The sequence below is a fragment of the Pseudorasbora parva genome, chromosome 14 (assembly GCF_024679245.1).
Source record: "Pseudorasbora parva isolate DD20220531a chromosome 14, ASM2467924v1, whole genome shotgun sequence".
Classification (NCBI taxonomy): domain Eukaryota; kingdom Metazoa; phylum Chordata; class Actinopteri; order Cypriniformes; family Gobionidae; genus Pseudorasbora; species Pseudorasbora parva.
The window spans coordinates 12943042-12961860 of NC_090185.1; the positions used below are offsets into that span (position 1 = coordinate 12943042).

The window sequence follows — 18819 nt, forward strand, 5'->3', positions numbered from 1 at the left end:
AAATGTTCATCTCGCAAATAAGAAAGTATTTAGAGCGAATGAAAATCAATTTTGCATTTAAAATAAGCTTATTTTGATGTCAGCCAATCAGAGATGAGACTGCTAAATTCTGATTGGCTGGCTTAACAACCTATCACAAGACTCCCTGCATTACTCTACAGCGGACAAGGAAATATACATGGTGGAAATATACATGGAAAATCAAATTTAACACTGTTATAAAGTCTTTGACATTTATTTTCAAGTTCAAATGTCTACTGTTATGGTAAATTCGTAATCACTGAAGAATATTGATTATTTAGAGTGTGTTTGTATTCATACAAGAGCTAATATGTGTCTCTGCCATGCTGGACACTTTTGTGCTATGTTTAACACTCTTACCATGTGTGGAAAACTACTGAGAGGGATTGTTTATACAATAGGGGTATAAGAGATTGTGACTTCTGTTATGTTTTTAGTTCACACTCGATGAAGGCTCTGATAACTGTGGCTCTTTCTAGCAAGAAATAAACCTTTATAAAGATAATTGGCTAATGTTTGTCTCTTAATCAGTGAAGCGACAGAGTTAATTATTTTGCCATTACACTACCTTTCAACAACCACACAATCTTATTTTTACTAAATTAATAATTAATTTTAAAAAATGCATGTGTATGCTCGTCATATATGTATATACCGGTACTCAGAATGACAAATATACAGGTCCTTCTAAAAAAATTAGCATATTGTGATAAAGTTCGTTATTTTCCATAATGCAATGATAAAAATTCAACTTTCATATTTTTTAGATTCATTGCACACCAACTGAAATATTTCAGGTCTTTTATTGTTTAATACTGATGATTTTGGCATACAGCTCATGAAAACCCCAAATTCCAAACAATTAGCATATTTCATCTGACCAATAAAAGAAATGTGTTTTTAATACAAAAAGAGTCAACCTTCAAATAATTATGTTCAGTTATGCACTCAATACTTGGTCGGGAATCCTTTTGCAGAAATGACTGCTTCAATGCGGCGTGGCATGGAGGCGATCAGCCTGTGGCACTGCTGAGGTGTTATGGAGGCCCAGGATGCTTCGATAGCGGCCTTAAGCTCATCCAGAGTGTTGGGTCTTGCATCTCTCAACTTTCTCTTCACAATATCCCACAGATTCTCTATGGGGTTCAGGTCAGGAGAGTTAGCAGGTCAATTGAGCACAGTAATACCATGGTCAGTAAACCATTTACCAGTGGTTTTGGCACTGTGAGCAGGTGCCAGGTCGTGCTGAAAAACCAAATCTTCATCTCCATAAAGCTTTTCAGCAGATGGAAGCATGAAGTGCTGCAAAATCTCCTGATAGCTAGCTGCATTGACCCTGCCATTGATAAAACACAGTGGACCAACACCAGCAGTTGACATGGCACCCCAGACCATCACTGACTGTGGGTACTTGACACTGGACTTCAGGCATTTGGGCATTGCCTTCTCCCAAGTCTTCCACCAGACTCTGGCACCTTGATTTCCGAATGACATGCAAAATTTGCTTTCATCCGAAAAAAGTACTTTGGACCACTGAGCAACAGTCCAGTGCTGCTTCTCTGTAGCCCAAAAGTGTCTTGACCTGGGGAATGCGGCACCTGTAGCCCATTTCCTGCACACGCCTGTGCACGGTGGCTCTGGATGTTTCTACTCCAGACTCAGTCCACTGCTTCCGCAGGTCCCCCAAGGTCTGGAATCGGTCCTTCTCCACAATCTTCCTCAGGGTCCGGTCACCTCTTCTCGTTGTGCAGTGTTTTTTGCCACATTTTTTCCTTCCCACAGACTTCGCACTGAGGTGCCTTGATACAGCACTCTGGGAACAGCCTATTCGTTCAGAAATTTCTTTCTGTGTCTCTTGAGGGTGTCAATGATGGCCTTCTGGACAGCAGTCGGGTCGGCAGTCTTACCCATGATTGCGGTTTTGAGTAATGAACCAGGCTGGGAGTTTTTAAAAGCCTCAGGAATCTTTTGCAGGTGTTTAGAGTTAATTAGTTGATTCAGATTAGGTTAATAGCTCGTTTAGAGAACCTTTTCATGATATGCTAATTTTTTGAGAATTTTGGGTTTTCATGAGCTGTATGCCAAAATCATCAGTATTAAAACAATAAAATACCTGAAATATTTCAGTTGGAGTGCAATGAATCTAAAATATATGTAAGTTGAATTTTTATCATTACATTATGGAAAATAATGAACTTTATCACAATATGCTATTTTTTTGAGAAGGACCTGCACATTGCATGGTTTTGCATAGACTATGCATTGTCACAAGACTTATACTGTACGATACTTAAAATATAGACTGAATTATTAATTTTACATACTTTTTTTAAGGTTTTTTTTTTTAGCATATTTTTAGGTTGGACATGTACATTGATATGCAGGTTTGTTCTTCCAGGTATGCAGATATTCTTGGGTGTGTAACCCACAAAGTAGTGTCTGGGGTCAAACCCAAGATAAGGGTTAAAGGGTTAGTTTACCCAAAAATGAAATTTATGTCATTAATGACTCACCCTAATGTCGTTCGTTCCACACCCATAAGACCTCCGGTCATCTTCAGAACACAGTTTAAGATATTTTATATTTAGTCTGAGAGCGTATCCAAGTGTATGCACACTATACTGTCCATGTTCAGAAAGGGAATAAAAACATCATCAAAGTAGTCCATATGAGACATCAGTTAATTAGAATCTCTTGAAGCATCGAAAATACATTTTGGTCCAAAATCACAAAAACTACGACTTTATTCAGCAGTCTACTTTTCATTGTTTGTGTTCAATTCTCAAATAAAGATGTTTGATTACCTTTCTGGACATTGACAGTATAGTGTGTATACTAGGGTTTCAATTCCAGGTTTTTTGGAGTCGACTCCAATTCCCGACTCCTACTGTGGGAGTCTATGGAATCCACTTCTCGACTCCATTTACTTCACATCAAAACAAATTTGCTGTTGTTACAAACTTAAATTATTTCCCCTCGACACAAAGTCCTAAAATCCCCTTATTAAAACCACATACTTTTAGCGTGGCCGTCCAAATTAGTCCAATTAAGCGATGACTTTCGTGGCTATCAACGTTTCTGTATTTTTTTCCACTAATAAAGATGTAGTCGAGTGATGGCGCAAAACGCACATGATCATTGTCTTAAAAAGTGAGTTAAAGATACTATGCATAAAATAATGCACACTATTGATCTGTTTCTTCTTGATATTTTTATGATTTATGGTTAGTTTAATAAACACATGGTTAACCATGGGAAACCAAATCTATATTTATTGCAATAATTTATACCTTTAGAGGTGCACTATGCAACTTTCCGTGCACTGGAGGGCGCCTATTCAAAACAAATGCGTAGTTTGCTGACGCAAAGTTTGAGCGCAGCATCTTGGGACATGTGGTCTTCACCTCACAGCCGGTGGAAAATAGGACACTGGCAGAAATCACGTTGCGGATTCATGCATGCGGTTATTAACGTTACTGTAGTGTAAAGCAGAGCAGGGCCGAGTGTTGTGGAGCTGAGCACAGCCGCTGGAGAGATTGAACAAACACACGGCTCGCGAACACCGGGACTTTTATTATGACGGGACGGGACACATACTCAGCAGGCGCCTGCACTGATCCGCTCTTCCGGTTATGATTTTGAGGTAATGCAGCTCTGTTTATCATATTAGATACATGTGTGTTGAAATTGACGTTACTCCGTGCGTTCACTTGTTCACACTGCTAGGAGTAAAGCACTCCTGCCAAATAAAACCCGAAACCAAGGATAACGCAGATATGACGTGATTGACAGGCGACTTCCTCAAACGCTATGCTGAAACGTCCCGGTCCTTAGTTAAAATTTTCTCATAATTTACAAATAGTTGGAAACATTTGGGATATTGTAAGAACTCAACTGAGCAAAATATATAACACCGGCCTAGTGTTTTTTGGGTATTTTACTGCAAAAATACTACATAGTGCACCTTTCATTAAACTAAAGCTAGCATGGAGAAAGCTTATAATTACAAACTAAAGTCACTTTGATTGTTTTCTATTTCAAAAGTAAGCACTCAAATAAATGTGTGTGACAAAGTTTCTGCAAAAGCTCTCTGACACGGTGTATTACGTCAGTGTATTACCTCGCTGATCGCTTGATTTCATTCACTCCTTGCTTATAGTGCACTCAACTGCCATGCACTTTAGATGAGAGATTCAGTAAACATTCAGTACACTAGAGCGAATTCAGACACAGCAACAGAGTTGACACCGAGAGTCGATTCCTGTACTCATCAATACAACATGTTATAAGCATGTGTGTTTGGGACAGAGGGGAAAATGGTCACATTTGCAGCGGATACATGCAGCGCATCATAAATCAAAATGAGAATAACAGGTGTTCGAGGAAAACACTGGAAAATCTGACAGAATGTATAATATTCGTCTGTATTTGCAATACACAAGCCGCGGTTCAGCTGCGCGAGACAAACGCTGGCAGTGTAAGGCCGGGGACACACTGCAAGTGTGCCGTGAGCGTCTCGGCTGCGTGGCGTGTCCGTTTTTATTTCTGCTCCCATGTTAAACGGTTAGCGCTTGCATACTGCCTGCGTCAGCCGCGTGGTCCGAGCAGCGCGGAAAACGCGTGCATGCTTCAAATAGAAGAGACGCCTATTTTTCACGCGACACGCGAGCGTGTTGGAAGCGTTTCTAGGCAAAACAGCATAGGAAAAGGAGTTTATATGCCATTTTGACACGAATACATATTAATAAATGACATTTTCATGTTTGAAAGTCTTTAGGTTAACATCAATGCAGATATAGGCCTACTTGTAATAATAAAAAACAACATAATTATTGATTTTGAAATATTAAACCTGTCAATACAGAACGAAATATTCTGTAGCCTATTTTGCCGTCAATACCATATGTATGTATGGTCAATAGGCTACTGCCGACGTTGTCTTTGCTGTATCAATAGGCAATATATTTATATTTAACATGAAGTATAGGGCTTCCCAGCAGCAGCAGCGCCGCGTCAGACACGCTTCTGGTGTGCAAAGACAGAGAAAACCCTGCGCAGCCGCCCCGCGGCTGACACGCAGCAGAAACGCCACGCTTGCAGTGTGTCTTCCGGCCTAAATGACCAGCGGGCGCGCGCACGGCTCCCACTCTACATATGCACTGCTTCTGCCATGCCAATGCACTGCTTGCGGTGTAAAGCCGGCGTTAGAAGTGTTAGAAGTAAACGCCCATGGCTAGGATTGGATAAGATATGCATATTTAATGAGCTGTCAGTTCAGTTAACATGAGGGAGGAATTGTTTTGAAAGTGGCAACTGGAATGATTCTCTTGATTACAGGGCTCGTAAACGTCTTTATCAAACAAACACAATGATTTATTTCTCATCCACCCGCGATTGATTGGAATATTACTTTTGTATTACTTTTGGACCGTCCAATCGGTGTATATAAGCGATAACCACACACGCGCACATACACACACGCGTGCGCCCAGATCAAGAAGGGAATATTACTTCATGATTTGAGACTTACCGGCCTGCCAACAGGCTTACGTTTTGGTAGCCCGTCTGGAAAAAACACACCCTGAACAACTATAACATATAAAAACACGTTTTACTCACATAAGTGTGTTGCACAATTCCTGTCAGATCCAATTTAGAAAGTACAGCATTGTGTTTTAATCTCAATATGCCTACAAATCCAGTATCGACCTGAGACTTGGTTACAAGCGATTCTTCGGTGAAATGAAGCGAACACACGTACAATGTCTTCCCTACGTGAGCTGGAACTTCATTAAAAATAAATGAAGCATCACACATTCCTAATATTATGATGTGAAGGAAGCTTATGCAGCGACTGTTCTTCCAAAATATCTTGCTATCTTCTTCGGCATGTTTATTGCTGTTGGCTAGCGTGATCCGATGAGTCGGTGGGCGGGGCTACTGAATTACACGTGCTTATTCTGTAGAGTCTGTGTTTTGCAACAGATGACAAAGATGAAGCACTGATCGTTTTCTGGGCTTGGTAAAAGCTTTTCTTTGACTAACATTTACTAACAATTTCCAGTAATTTGAATATTCTCAAATGTCAGGATGGCCAAACTGCTAACATGGCTCTTTTATGAATTGAAAAGTAAGCAGTATAATAATAGTAATCATGATAATGCAGCATCCAGAAGAGGAGGATTTGTAGATTTCCCTCAAACACTGATCAAATCAGCTACTTTAAAGCATGGGTAGGTTTGTACACTTTCCATGCCAGGTGGTGCAGCCAATGTCATAAAGTTTGTTGTATTAAAATAATATGTATGAACTAGCATAGGCCAAAGCTGACACAGACATCCAAACATAGAAGCCGATTCATGTATGCTTAGTTGCAAACCTCAGGTGGTGCAACCAGAAAGTTTGGTGGTGTATAACTGAAATGAATGTCCCCATGAAATAAAAATAAAAACATTATCTAAGCTAAATAATGCATTTAAGATAAGATTGCATTATTTAATCATTGTTCTAAGATGTTTTACACGTTCAATTATTTTCATGACAATAATTTTAAATGCCACTATCATATAAAGTAAAGAAAATTGGTCACACTTTGTTGTATTTAACTACTATGTACTTGTCAGTGGCATTTGCACATACATACATACCAAATATTTGGTTGTACCACCTGACACAAAAACAGTCAACTGAACAGTCAACTATTGAATTTAAACACTGAAATATTCTAAGAAAGATTTAAAATACCTTTTTTGAATTGGCCTACTTGTGTTGGATATTCAAAACATGAATAATCATGAATACTAACCTAGGGTAAAAATAGCGTGAAACATGAAAACCAAATGACCAAATTATTAACACTAGGGGTGGAAGAAAATATCGATACACGTGAATATCGCGATATGTTTGGCGATACTGTATCGATTCTCAAAAACGCTGTATCGATATTTATATATTTATTTATTTACATCCAAGATTCGTGGCTTTGTGTTCGGTTTAAACCATAGACCGTAAAAAAAATATGGACGACTCGACATCATCCTTTTCTGCTTGGCAGATTTGAAGCTTTCAGGCGGCCTTGCACGGCGCGGACATCTTGGGACCGAGTCTGCGCAGTAGCGATTTCGGGACCGGAGTTGCGCAGTAGAGCGCAGGAAGTAGAGCAGGAAGTACAGTCGTGATATCAAAAGCCCGCTCACACTCTCACAGATGCAGAACAATTAATTATGTTGGTGTGAAATAAACAGTTATGGAAATGTAGAAATTAAAGCTAAAGCTCTAATCTGCTCCAAAAAATTTCGAAAAAAGTCCGTTAGTGCCTCAGTGACAACTTCACTCAGAGAAGCCGTCAGTCTCAGCTGTCAATCATGACGTCACACCCCCCGTTTTTATAGCATTAAATAACTAACTCAAACTAAACTTATTTTTAAAACGAACACCTGAAATGAAATCATCGTGATGATAACTGCCTTCAGTGACATAAACTAACTTTGGGGGAAATTTTTTGAAGTGTAATTTTATTATTTAGTTTGCCTCGCGTCCATTAGAAAACACAGAGGGGCGGCTATACTGGGACCGGTCAGCGGGGGGCGATCGAGGCGCGAAAGCTTCAGTATCTGAGAGGGAGACTACAGGCTTGGTTTAAACCACAGACTGTATAACACCCAACCGCTAGATGGCAGTGTTATCTCAGAACGTATAACGGACGCAGACCCGGAGAAGCGCAAGGTGAAAGCAAGGGGGTAATCTAGCGCTCGGAAAGCGTTCCACCCCTAGGGGCTGCCATTGCTAACCAAGCCATCACCTGCTGTTAGCATCTCATTGACTCCCATTCATTTTTGAGTCACTTTGACAGTGAATAACTTTACATCTGAGACGTTTAAAGACTCCATTTGTCCATTGTTTATTTCTAAAGAAACACGACAATGTATAAAAGGCTCCATTACCTTGTATCTTACACTATCGCCCTGCAGAAGCTGTTTTTGTAAAAATAGGCTAACGATTGCGTCATAACCAACGCGACCCTGTCACACAGTTGAGAAATTACCGTATAGACCTGAGGAGACGCTCGCAGGCAATCTTTTGGACGTGGAGACAAAGGCTGAAAAAGTCAAGGGGGAAGAATGGGGAGAAGCCCATAGTGAGCCAAAAGCAACGGGAGAAAATATTTAAACAACGTGATTCAGCTTTCACTTTCCACAACTACTAGAAGACCTACAGCTGTCAGACAGGAGGCTCACGTCACATCTACGTCGTCAAGCTCAGTCTGAGCCTACGCAGTTCACTCAGCCATCAGGAAGTGAGTGCCCCTAGGTTGACTTCATTCTTTCGCCGTTGACGTCAATGGGATCGCTCGGTCCATTTCTTTTACTGTCTATGGGTGAAAGTGCTAGTGTTTACATTAGCAAACCCAGCTCTCAAGACGATAGAATTATTCCGCTCTTGCAGTATACAGAGCTGAAGTGTAGACTCATGTTGGCTTCAGCTAAAAAGAAGCCACTAAAGAAATCGACAAGAATCATTTTTTTTGCAAAATAGGCCAAGTTATAATCTAATACTCGGGAAACACATTGAAACAGAGAGCTTGCTTAACATCCTGATGTCACCCGCGCTGCTGAGAAGCGTTTCGATAGAATGTACTGCACGTTTTCCTCTCAGTAACAAAATAAACACACACCAAAACTGACAGCGGTGGCAGGAGAACAAAAGATAATAGCGATGTGGATATGGATGCACCAGCTCTGCAGTTCAGTAACGTTACTGGAAATAGCACTTTATACAATAGACTGCTTTATAGAAAACAGCTTTAGGGTCCGATCACACAACGCGTTTTTCAGGTTCGAAAACGCGAGGCGCACTGCACTCCCTTTTTTGGTCGGCGTTTTTTCATTCAAAAATGAGCAGTGCGCTTTAATGTTTCTAGGCAACCCCCGAATCACCTGTACTGTCAGTCAAATCAATGTAACGGTCAACAAAACGGAAGGCCTGCCGTTTCATTCATTCGACTGGACAACAGAAAATAAGCACGATGATGTTGCACGCTTTTCCGCTCAGAGTTGACTTTTTTTCAACTTCATGCACTCGGAGCGCTCCTTCAAGAACGCGAGGCGCAGCAAGCGGTTTAAACGCGAGGCGCCCAGGGCGCATAAGCAGCGCGCATAACGCTCTCTGCCAAACGAAATCTATTCAAAAAAGCCGCCTCTCGCTGCAAAAACGCGTTCTGTGTGATCGGGGCTGCTGTGTTAAATATAAAACAAACAGTCATTCAGTCATGAAATGGACTGCACTTTCTGTTGTTAAATAGCCACTGCTATACTGTGAACCTTTAAAACATTTACACAAAGAATCCTGCAGTAACTTTACATTTCCCTCAACTTAGATTGCACATTGCATATGATTAGTGATATAAATTATACTGTATTAATTAAATAAAATACTTTGTCTCGTGTTTTAGGCTTATGGTTGTGTTCTTTATTCTTTTAAATTATAAAAAACAAAAATAAAACAAAAAAGAAATATCGCAATATATTGCCTCTCTTACAATATCGCAATATATCGTATCGTAACCCCTGTATCGTGATACGTATTGTATCGCCAGAGTCTTGTCAATACACAGCCCTAATTAACACATGATCATTGTTCTATTGATAGATTTGAGATACTCACCAATGACAGTAACTTTAAATATCTTTGTTGTAGTCTTTTGTCTAGAGATGCTGAGTTTATATTGTCCTGAGTGTCTGACTCTGGTGTTCCTGATGGTCAGAGATCCAGTCTTTTGGTCCACCTGTAATCTGTCTCTGAATCTCTTATCATCGGTGAGAAAAACTGAAGTCAGATCATGCTTTCTTATTAGGTGAAATATGAGAAAGTCTTTGGCTCCAAACAGCCACAGAATGGTATCATCGTTCTGTATTTCAGTAAGATCAGTGCGAAGAATAACGGAACTTCCCTCCATCGCTGACACTGACTCAAATTCAGTTTCATCTGTCTCTGAATTAGACACACCTGGAGAACAAACAGAAACAGTTTATGTTAAACATTTTTTAACAGATTCGACTGAAATCATTGTGTGAGCTGCTGAACAGACAAAACAGATTACAGGGATGCTTAATGTGTATCCTAAAAGCATTTTTATCCAAGTACAATAGCTCATTCAACTCTATATGTACTCTAATGGTAATGACAGAACCATTATAATATTATAAAAAAATGTTTTAATGGCTGATGGTTTCGTTAGATAAGACCCTATTCCCCGTCTGGCTCGCCTGGGATCGTACCGAGATTCTGAAGCCCTTCCTTTGAAACTGCATTGATTTGGACCTTCAACATTTTGGTTGCCATTGAAGTCCATTATGTGAACAAAAATCCTGTAATGTTTTCCTTACAAACTTAATTTCTTTTTGACTGAAGAAAGAAACATGACATCTTGGATGAGATGGGAGTGAGTAAAATATCAGGAAATTTTAATTTTGAAGTGAAGTAATCCTTTAAGAGTTTACAATACCCTTATGCAAAGAAAATATATTTCCTTATATATATATATATATATATTTCCTTATATATATATATATTTCCTTATATATATATTTCCTTATATATATATATATATATATATATATATATATATATATATATATATATATATATATATATATATATATATATATATATGTGTGTGTGTGTGAGTGAATTATCAATATATTAACTGATTTAATAATGGTATATTACAAAACATACAGACTAATATATTGTGTAAATATATTACAATATTGTTGAATAATACTTAAGGAAGTGCCGCTTTTCATACAAAAATAAGTGACAATATATTTACATATATGTAATTCTAATTTTATAATCAGTAATACACTTTATAACATAGATGTGCATGCAATAAGATGTGGTACATTTGTATAAATACAGTCTTGTTCAAAATAATAGCAGTAGAATGTGACTAACCAGAATAATCAAGGTTTTTAGTATATTTTTAATTGCTACGTGGCAAACAAGTTACCAGTAGGTTCAGTAGATTGTCAGAAAACAAACAAGACCCAGCATTCATGATATGCACGCTCTTAAGGCTGTGCAATTGGGCAATTAGTTGAAAGGGGTGTGTTCAAAAAAATAGCAGTGTCTACCTTTGACTGTACAAACTCAAAACTATTTTGTACAAACATTTTTTTTTCTGGGATTTAGCAATCCTGTGAATCACTAAACTAATATTTAGTTGTATGACCACAGTTTTTTAAAACTGCTTGACATCTGTGTGGCATGGAGTCAACCAACTTGTGGCACCTCTCAGCTGTTATTCCACTCCATGATTCTTTAACAACATTCCACAATTCATTCACATTTCTTGGTTTTGCTTCAGAAACAGCATTTTTGATATCACCCCACAAGTTCTCAATTGGATTAAGGTCTGGAGATTGGGCTGGCCACTCCATAACATTAATTTTGTTGGTTTGGAACCAAGACTTTGCCCGTTTACAAGTGTGTTTTGGGTCATTGTCTTGTTGAAACAACCGTTTCAAGGGCATGTCCTCTTCAGCATAGGGCAACATGACCTCTTCAAGTATTTTAACATATGCAAACTTATCCATGATCCCTGGTATGCGATAAATAGGCCCAACACCATAGTAGGAGAAACATGCCCATATCATGATGCTTGCACCTCCATGCTTCACTGTCTTCACTGTGTACTGTGGCTTGAATTCAGAGTTTGGGGGTCGTCTCACAAACTGCCTGTGGCCCTTGGACCCAAAAAGAACAATTTTACTCTCATCAGTCCACAAAATGTTCCTCCATTTCTCTTTAGGCCAGTTGATGTGTTTTTTGGCAAATTGTAACCTCTTCTGCACATGCCTTTTTTTTAACAGAGGGACTTTGCGGGGGATTCTTGAAAATAGATTAGCTTCACACAGACGTCTTCTAACTGTCACGGTACTTACAGGTAACTCCAGACTGTCTTTGATCATCCTGGAGGTGATCATTGGCTGAGCCTTTGCCATTCTGGTTATTCTTCTATCCATTTTGATGGTTGTCTTCCGTTTTCTTCCACGTCTCTCTGGTTTTGCTCTCCATTTTAAGGCATTGGAGATCATTTTAGCTGAACAGCCTATCATTTTTTGCACCTCTTTATAGGTTTTCCCCTCTCTAATCAACTTTTTAATCAAAGTACGCTGTTCTTCTGAACAATGTCTTGAACGACCCATTTTCCTCAGCTTTCAAATGCATGTTCAACAAGTGTTGGCTTCATCCTTAAATAGGGGCCACCTGATTCACACCTGTTTCTTCACAAAATTGATGACCTCAGTGATTGAATGCCACACTGCTATTTTTTTGAACACACCCCTTTCAACTAATTCAACTAATTGCCCAATTGCACAGCCTTAAGAGCGTGCATATCATGAATGCTGGGTCTCATTTGTTTTCTGAGAATCTACTGAACCTACTGGTAACTTGTTTGCCACGTAGCAATAAAAAAATATACGAAAAACCTTGATTATTCTGGTTAGTCACATTGTACTGCTATTATTTTGAACAAGACTGTATATTAAAAGCATATTTACACATGCAGTATATATACACAAATATATACAACAATATTATATTTCTTATGAGATGTTTCATATTTTCATATATAGCTAACTATATATTTAACAATACATAAGCATACATGTACAGAAGTATTTAGCACAGAGACAGTAATTGTGCTGAAGAGAGCATAGCCAATACTTTTTAAATAAAGTAACATATTGTCTTAATGAACTTTGGCCAATCGTCATCCTGACCACAGGCTCTACTCTTCAGCCCAATGGTAACCCCAAAACACAGACATACCAGAAACCCTTTTAAGTTCCAAAACAATACAACTTAAAACACTAACAAATCTCCCCTTATATTAATATTGAGCAAAACACATTACATAATTTTAACATTGACTCTCTTTTAAAAGTCAGAAACAAAGCACGCTGGGAAATAGAAATCTGCTGCAACTCATTCCATGAATGTTTGTATACATTAAACATACCACTATATGTGCACTATATTTACACAATTAAGGATAAATTATGAATATGACATTCACATTTCAAAATACCTTTAGATGTATCAATATATAGCCATACATGGTAAAGTATTGCAGTATAGAAAAATATAATAGTTTAAGGAAATTTTTAATGGAACATCTTGCATTACATTTAGCAGACTATACCCTTTATTTTTTTACATATAGGTAATTAAGCATAAAAACAAGAAAGCGTACTTGATACGCAACTCTGCATAAGCCATTAATACTTATTTTCATAGATTTTATCTTGAAAGTATATATTTTATCTGCACTAACAGTAATTTAATTTGTGTATTGTCCTTAGTTTATACAACGAAACTAATAAACTAAAGATGCTGTTCCTTCATAATCCTTCATGTTGCTTCTCAAATAAATGCGTCTCGTCTCAGGACCAAAATACTCAACAAGAATAGTATTTTATTGCAGTATGCCTAGGCGGTCAGTGTATATTTTGGCCATTCGATTTTCCTTATAGAAACGGGTATTCAAAAACAAAAAACGGCTCCTTTTTCGTTTTTTCATTTTTTAAACAAAACGAAAAACAAGAATCCAGCATGATTTTTCCTTTTTTTGTTCAAAGGTAGAAAATGAATAAACAGCTTGAATATTCGATTTCTACAGGTGGGCGGTAATTATACGCCCGTGTCGATCAAACTGCTCTTCCTCAGTTAAGCACAGCAGAATAAAAGTCCTGCACTGCAACAGCTGTACGGATTGTTAACGCATTTATTGCAGCTACATTTAATCTTTTATTAATCAAACAACCAGACTAATGAATGGCTCGACACATTCAGGGGCAGAGCCTCAACCTAGACAGGGCTTTCTTCTGTGTAAAAATCCCCCCTGGGCCCGTTTAATACCGGGTTTCGGTACCCATCCCTAGGTTCTTGTACATTTAAAATCCACTTATGGCTATGTAGTGTTGTACACAATGTTCCTCACATCTCCTGTAGACTTCTGTTTTGTTTGGATGGGCAACTCTCAAAATCTGTGTGTCAGATTTTCTCTGTCAAAACAGCGTGGAGAGAACCCACATGCTGTTCTTTGGAAGTTAACATGGCAAAGAAAATAACACACCATTTTGTTCGGTATCAATTAGGCTAATACTCAATATTGATGAAATAAACTCAAAAACAAAGGTAGCTATAGCTGCTGCGTATTTCCTGAACTTTTAGCCTACATGCTGGTCTTCGCTTGATTGTTTGGCATGTTTGTATGCTTATTTAGTTTATTTAACCCGACGTAATTTAAGACTTATTTAAGACTACTAATTTAACTATTGTTCTCTGGTTGTCAGTTATCAGTTTTGTATTAGTGTTTAAAATATTAAATAACTAATTATATTAATTTATATCTTAATTAACTTTTTTTTCTTTTTTTTTAAGACTGGGACACCGGGGTGGACAGCTGTAATCCTGCCATACCCAGGCCTATGTGAATTTATACACAGAGGAAAGTCCTGTCTAGGCTCTTTCCCTGGGGGTATGGGTCGTGTCGAGCCATTCGTTAGTCTGGTTGTTTGATTAATAAAAGATAAAATGTAGCTGCAATACACTCGTTAAGAAGCCATATGCCTATACTGTAGCAGCACAGGACTTTTATTCTGCTGTGCTTAACTGAGGAAGAGCAGTTTGATCTTTGGCTGACCAATCAGCAGACACGGGCGTATAATTACCGCCCATGTGTAGAAATCGAATATTCAAGCTGTTTATTCATTTTCTACCTCTGAACGAAAAACGAAAAATCATGCTGAATTCTTGTTTTTCGTTTTGTTTAAAAAATGAAAAAAACGAAAAAGGAGCCATTTTTTGTTTTTGAATACCCGTTTCTTTAAGGAAAATCGAATGGCCAAAATATACACTTTATACAAGTAATGCTTTCATGTTTGCATAAAGCAGTATAAAGTTATATAATTTTAGTCTGTGTTTTCTTGGCTTCTAAAAGACAGCTCAGGGGTGTCAAACTCAGTTCTTGGAGGGCCACAGTCCTGCAGAGTTTAGCTTTAAAGGCTGCAACATAGGGCTGCAATAACAAAATGACGTCATCTTGTTCTCGCAGCGCTGGTTTGGGAGTTCTCTCAGCTTGTTCTCGACACATCGCCTGAGCAGAACTTTTTTCTTGCGGGTATTTGAGAACTATTGTGTGATTGGTCAGATATTTAAAGTGGCCGTGGTTAAAGCGGAAAAACGCAGATGATCAGCACCTGCTTTTCTCGTGAGGTATGAAATGTACTGGCCAGAACAAACTTTGTTCTTGTTCTTGCCAACTCGAGAAAACAAACAAATGTATTTGTTCTTGCAGAGAATGTTCCAAGCTTAACTATGTGCCAACACATACCTCTAGTTTTCAAATAAGCCTGAAGGACTTGATTAGCTGGATCAGGTGTTTAATTAAGGTTGAAGCTAAAGTCTGCAGGGCTGTGGCCCTCCAGGAACTGAGTTTGAAACCCCTGAACAGCTATGTGTCAAAGCTATTGTGTTAAGCTAGCATACCAAGTTATCATGGCTGTGACAACAATTAATCTAAGCTACATAACCTGTGTAAGTTACTCTAAGGCCCCGTCCACACGGAGACGCGTTTAGCTGTATACGTATACATTTTGTACCGTATCAGCATTTCGTCCACACGGATGCGGCGTTTTAGAAGCGTGAATCCGATATTTTTCGAAACCGGGTCCAAAAGTGGGTAAATCTGAAAACGATCATCTTCCGTTTTCGTGTGTACAGTGAATCCGTATATTTTCTGAAATGGTGATGTCATCACACTACGTCCAGCACGGTGAAAAAGTTAAGGGATACAACTACGGGCACTGGGCATGCGCACATCAATATCTAGTCATTTAATTAAAGGGTTACTTCAGCGATTAGCATATGGCTTTGTATCAGTAGAAACCCTGGAGTATATTCAAATGATTGTGCTTTCCCCCTTATATCCCCCTGAGACAAGAGATTTATGCATTTGATTTCTGGAAAAATTCCTCCTATGATGCAAATTGACGATATTTGCATCATAGGAGGAATGTTTGCCCAAAGGCTAAAGACTACAGCCAGCAGAGGGAGCCATTTCCTCATGTTTTGAATCCGCGCATGGGGGATGGGAGATTATACTCAGCTTGCAGGGAGAGCTCAGCTGGCAGCTATACAGGCACTCATTTAAACGGAGATATGGTAAGCAATGTAAGTCTTTTAACTTCTCAAATTAATTTCTATGAAAGTTAAGCTTGCAAAGGCATGAACTGAAACGCGCCAGACTGAACTCGAGTTGTGAATGTATGCCGCGAGTGTAGTCGCGATTACCTCAGCTCTCATCACTCGTGCAGTTAGTGCTCAGTGCTGTGATAATCGTGCGGTGACTCACTCATTATATTGAACGACACGTTCAGTTTTTATTTCTAGTGTCTTCTCTAACTCAGTCACAGTAATCAAGTTGGTGGCTTTGGGAATGGCCTCATAGGGCAGCGAAGCATTCTGGGATTTGTAGTCTTTCATCCCCATGGGACAAAAATACATTTTTTGTCTTTTCTCAGTCTAGAAGGCACCAAATTAAAAAATAATTTCACATTTCTACTACTACATTGAGGACCCAGTTTAAATACAGATTCATCTTCCCAGCGCTGAAGTACCTCTTTAACGTATATCTGCATTATTGTAAAGGTATGTTTAGGGTTGGGGTAGGTATAGGCATTAATAAAACACATCTGTTATGTAGCAAATGTATACGCAGATATTTCTTGAAACGAGGGGAAAAAAAGATCGGATTGGGAAAGCGCTGGCTTCGTGTTGAAGGGGCCTAAAAAGCAATTAACTACTAACTACTAATCACATCATTCAATAGCCAGCAGGTATATCCCCGTTTTTAGTAAATACTGCCAGACTAGGCCACAATGTAGTTAATAAACTAAAACATGGTTGTTACTTACTTTGAAATACTCCCCCCCCCCCCCGTTTTTAGTTATACAGTTAATTTAACTTAGCCAAAATGTTAATACGTTAATTTAACACTTTCTAATAAAAACTTACGAAAATGCAAAAGGTGTTGCACCCGTCCCCATTCTCCCCTATGAAATGTGTTTTTGTGTGCATATGCTACGCACTGTTAACCCCTTGGGAAGGATAAGTGGTGTGGGTTACACGCATAGTTCGAATTACAGGGGGTACTGGGGAGGTACTATTAGTTTTGGATGCCGACCATCTGCGTTTCTCCGCATTAACCCCGCCCACTTTAAATGTATGACCAATCACACAACAGTTCTCGAACACCTGCAAAAAAAAAGTTCTGCTCAGGCGATGTGTCGAGAACAAGCTGCGAGAACTCCCGAACCAGGGCTGCGAGAACAAAATGACGTCATTTTGTTCTCGCAGCCCTGGGAGCGAGAACTTTTTTCTCTGTTCTTGCGGAGTATGTTGCAATCAAGTTTGAGGTAAAATGCAGTTTTTGATTGTGGTTGTCGATGTCAAAACACTAGCTGTGATTCAAATATTAAATAATGTAGTCTTTTTTTTGTTTTGTTACTTTTACACTGAATGTTTGCTGCTTCAAAATCCAGATCAAGTAGGCTATTGACTGTATAGGGTAAATTTATTATAGGGTGTGAAAATTGTACAGCTGTGGTATTTGGGTGTGAATTCAGTATAGAAGATGTGACTAAAACCACTAAAACTAATAAAAACTAAGAATTTTCAACAACAAAAAAACACTTTAAAAACGAATAGAGTCTGGGAATCAACGTCACTGCGCGTTGCATTCTGGGCAGCCGCCGCCATGTTTTAGGTCACGCTCATGAGCGTACAATGATAAATACGAATCACTAGAGAAAAAACGACTGTATTCGCGTTATTTAACAACTGCTTGCACTCACTTGGAATGAATGTACTAATATTTGAATCTCTTGCGTACATGAGCACTCAGTCATAATGCCAGGACATTGCACATATTCATCTCATTTCATACAATCAGAAATCATACGGCCGTCTATCGCACCACACACAGGACTACACATTGATTTCTCTTTCGCAGTTTTTTTTAATATAACGTTAGCCTAACGAAAAGGTCTGTATCTGATATTTAAAATAATATTGCTTGATCTCAGCCAGTGGTCATTTGTTTAATCAACATATATCATATCGCAATTCCATAGCATAACGTAATCATAAGGGATAACATATGAGAGTATGGCCTGTAATGCAGCTTTGAAATGATTTGAATTGTGAACGCAAATTTAGCCTAAGTTACAGTAAAAAACTGTTTTACTGGACTTAAAAGGTGCAAGTACAAGAGTCTTCTACTGAGAGAAGCAATGAAGATTGTCCAGATGTGTTTTCATTATTTATGGCGTACGCATATGGAGTTCAGAAATCATAAATCTGTAATATATCGGTTATGAATAATAAATAAATAAACAAATTATAAAGACACATTTTGGGTAAGCTGTTTATTTTCATTGAGGTTTACTTTCACCTTCACCTGTTGTTTCCAAGCTGGTAAACTGAAAAATTGCATGTCATTTGAGGGCACGTCATTTGGGCTGTTGATGGACTTGATCTACTCCATCTGTGTCTGTCCCTAACTCTACTCTTAAACTAACCCGCATCACCACACCTGTGCCTAACCCTACCCTTAAACTAACCGCACCCCCCCCCCCCCCCCCCACGCAGTTCACGGGAGAGGCTATAACAGTCCGTAACAGCAAGTGTACACCATTAGAATGTGTTTTTAACTATCTAACACAGGTT

The 18819-nt window shown here is 38.7% G+C and overlaps 1 protein-coding gene across 1 annotated transcript in view; it reads right to left on the reverse strand.

Annotated features, from left to right (window-relative positions):
- The window catches only part of LOC137039731 (uncharacterized), a 38779-nt gene that overhangs the window by 16100 nt on the left and 3860 nt on the right, over positions 1–18819 (reverse strand). The window contains exon 2 of the mRNA XM_067415007.1: positions 9685–10026. Coding sequence (XP_067271108.1) covers positions 9685–10026 — 342 coding nt within the window. The remainder of the gene's footprint in view (positions 1–9684; positions 10027–18819) is intronic.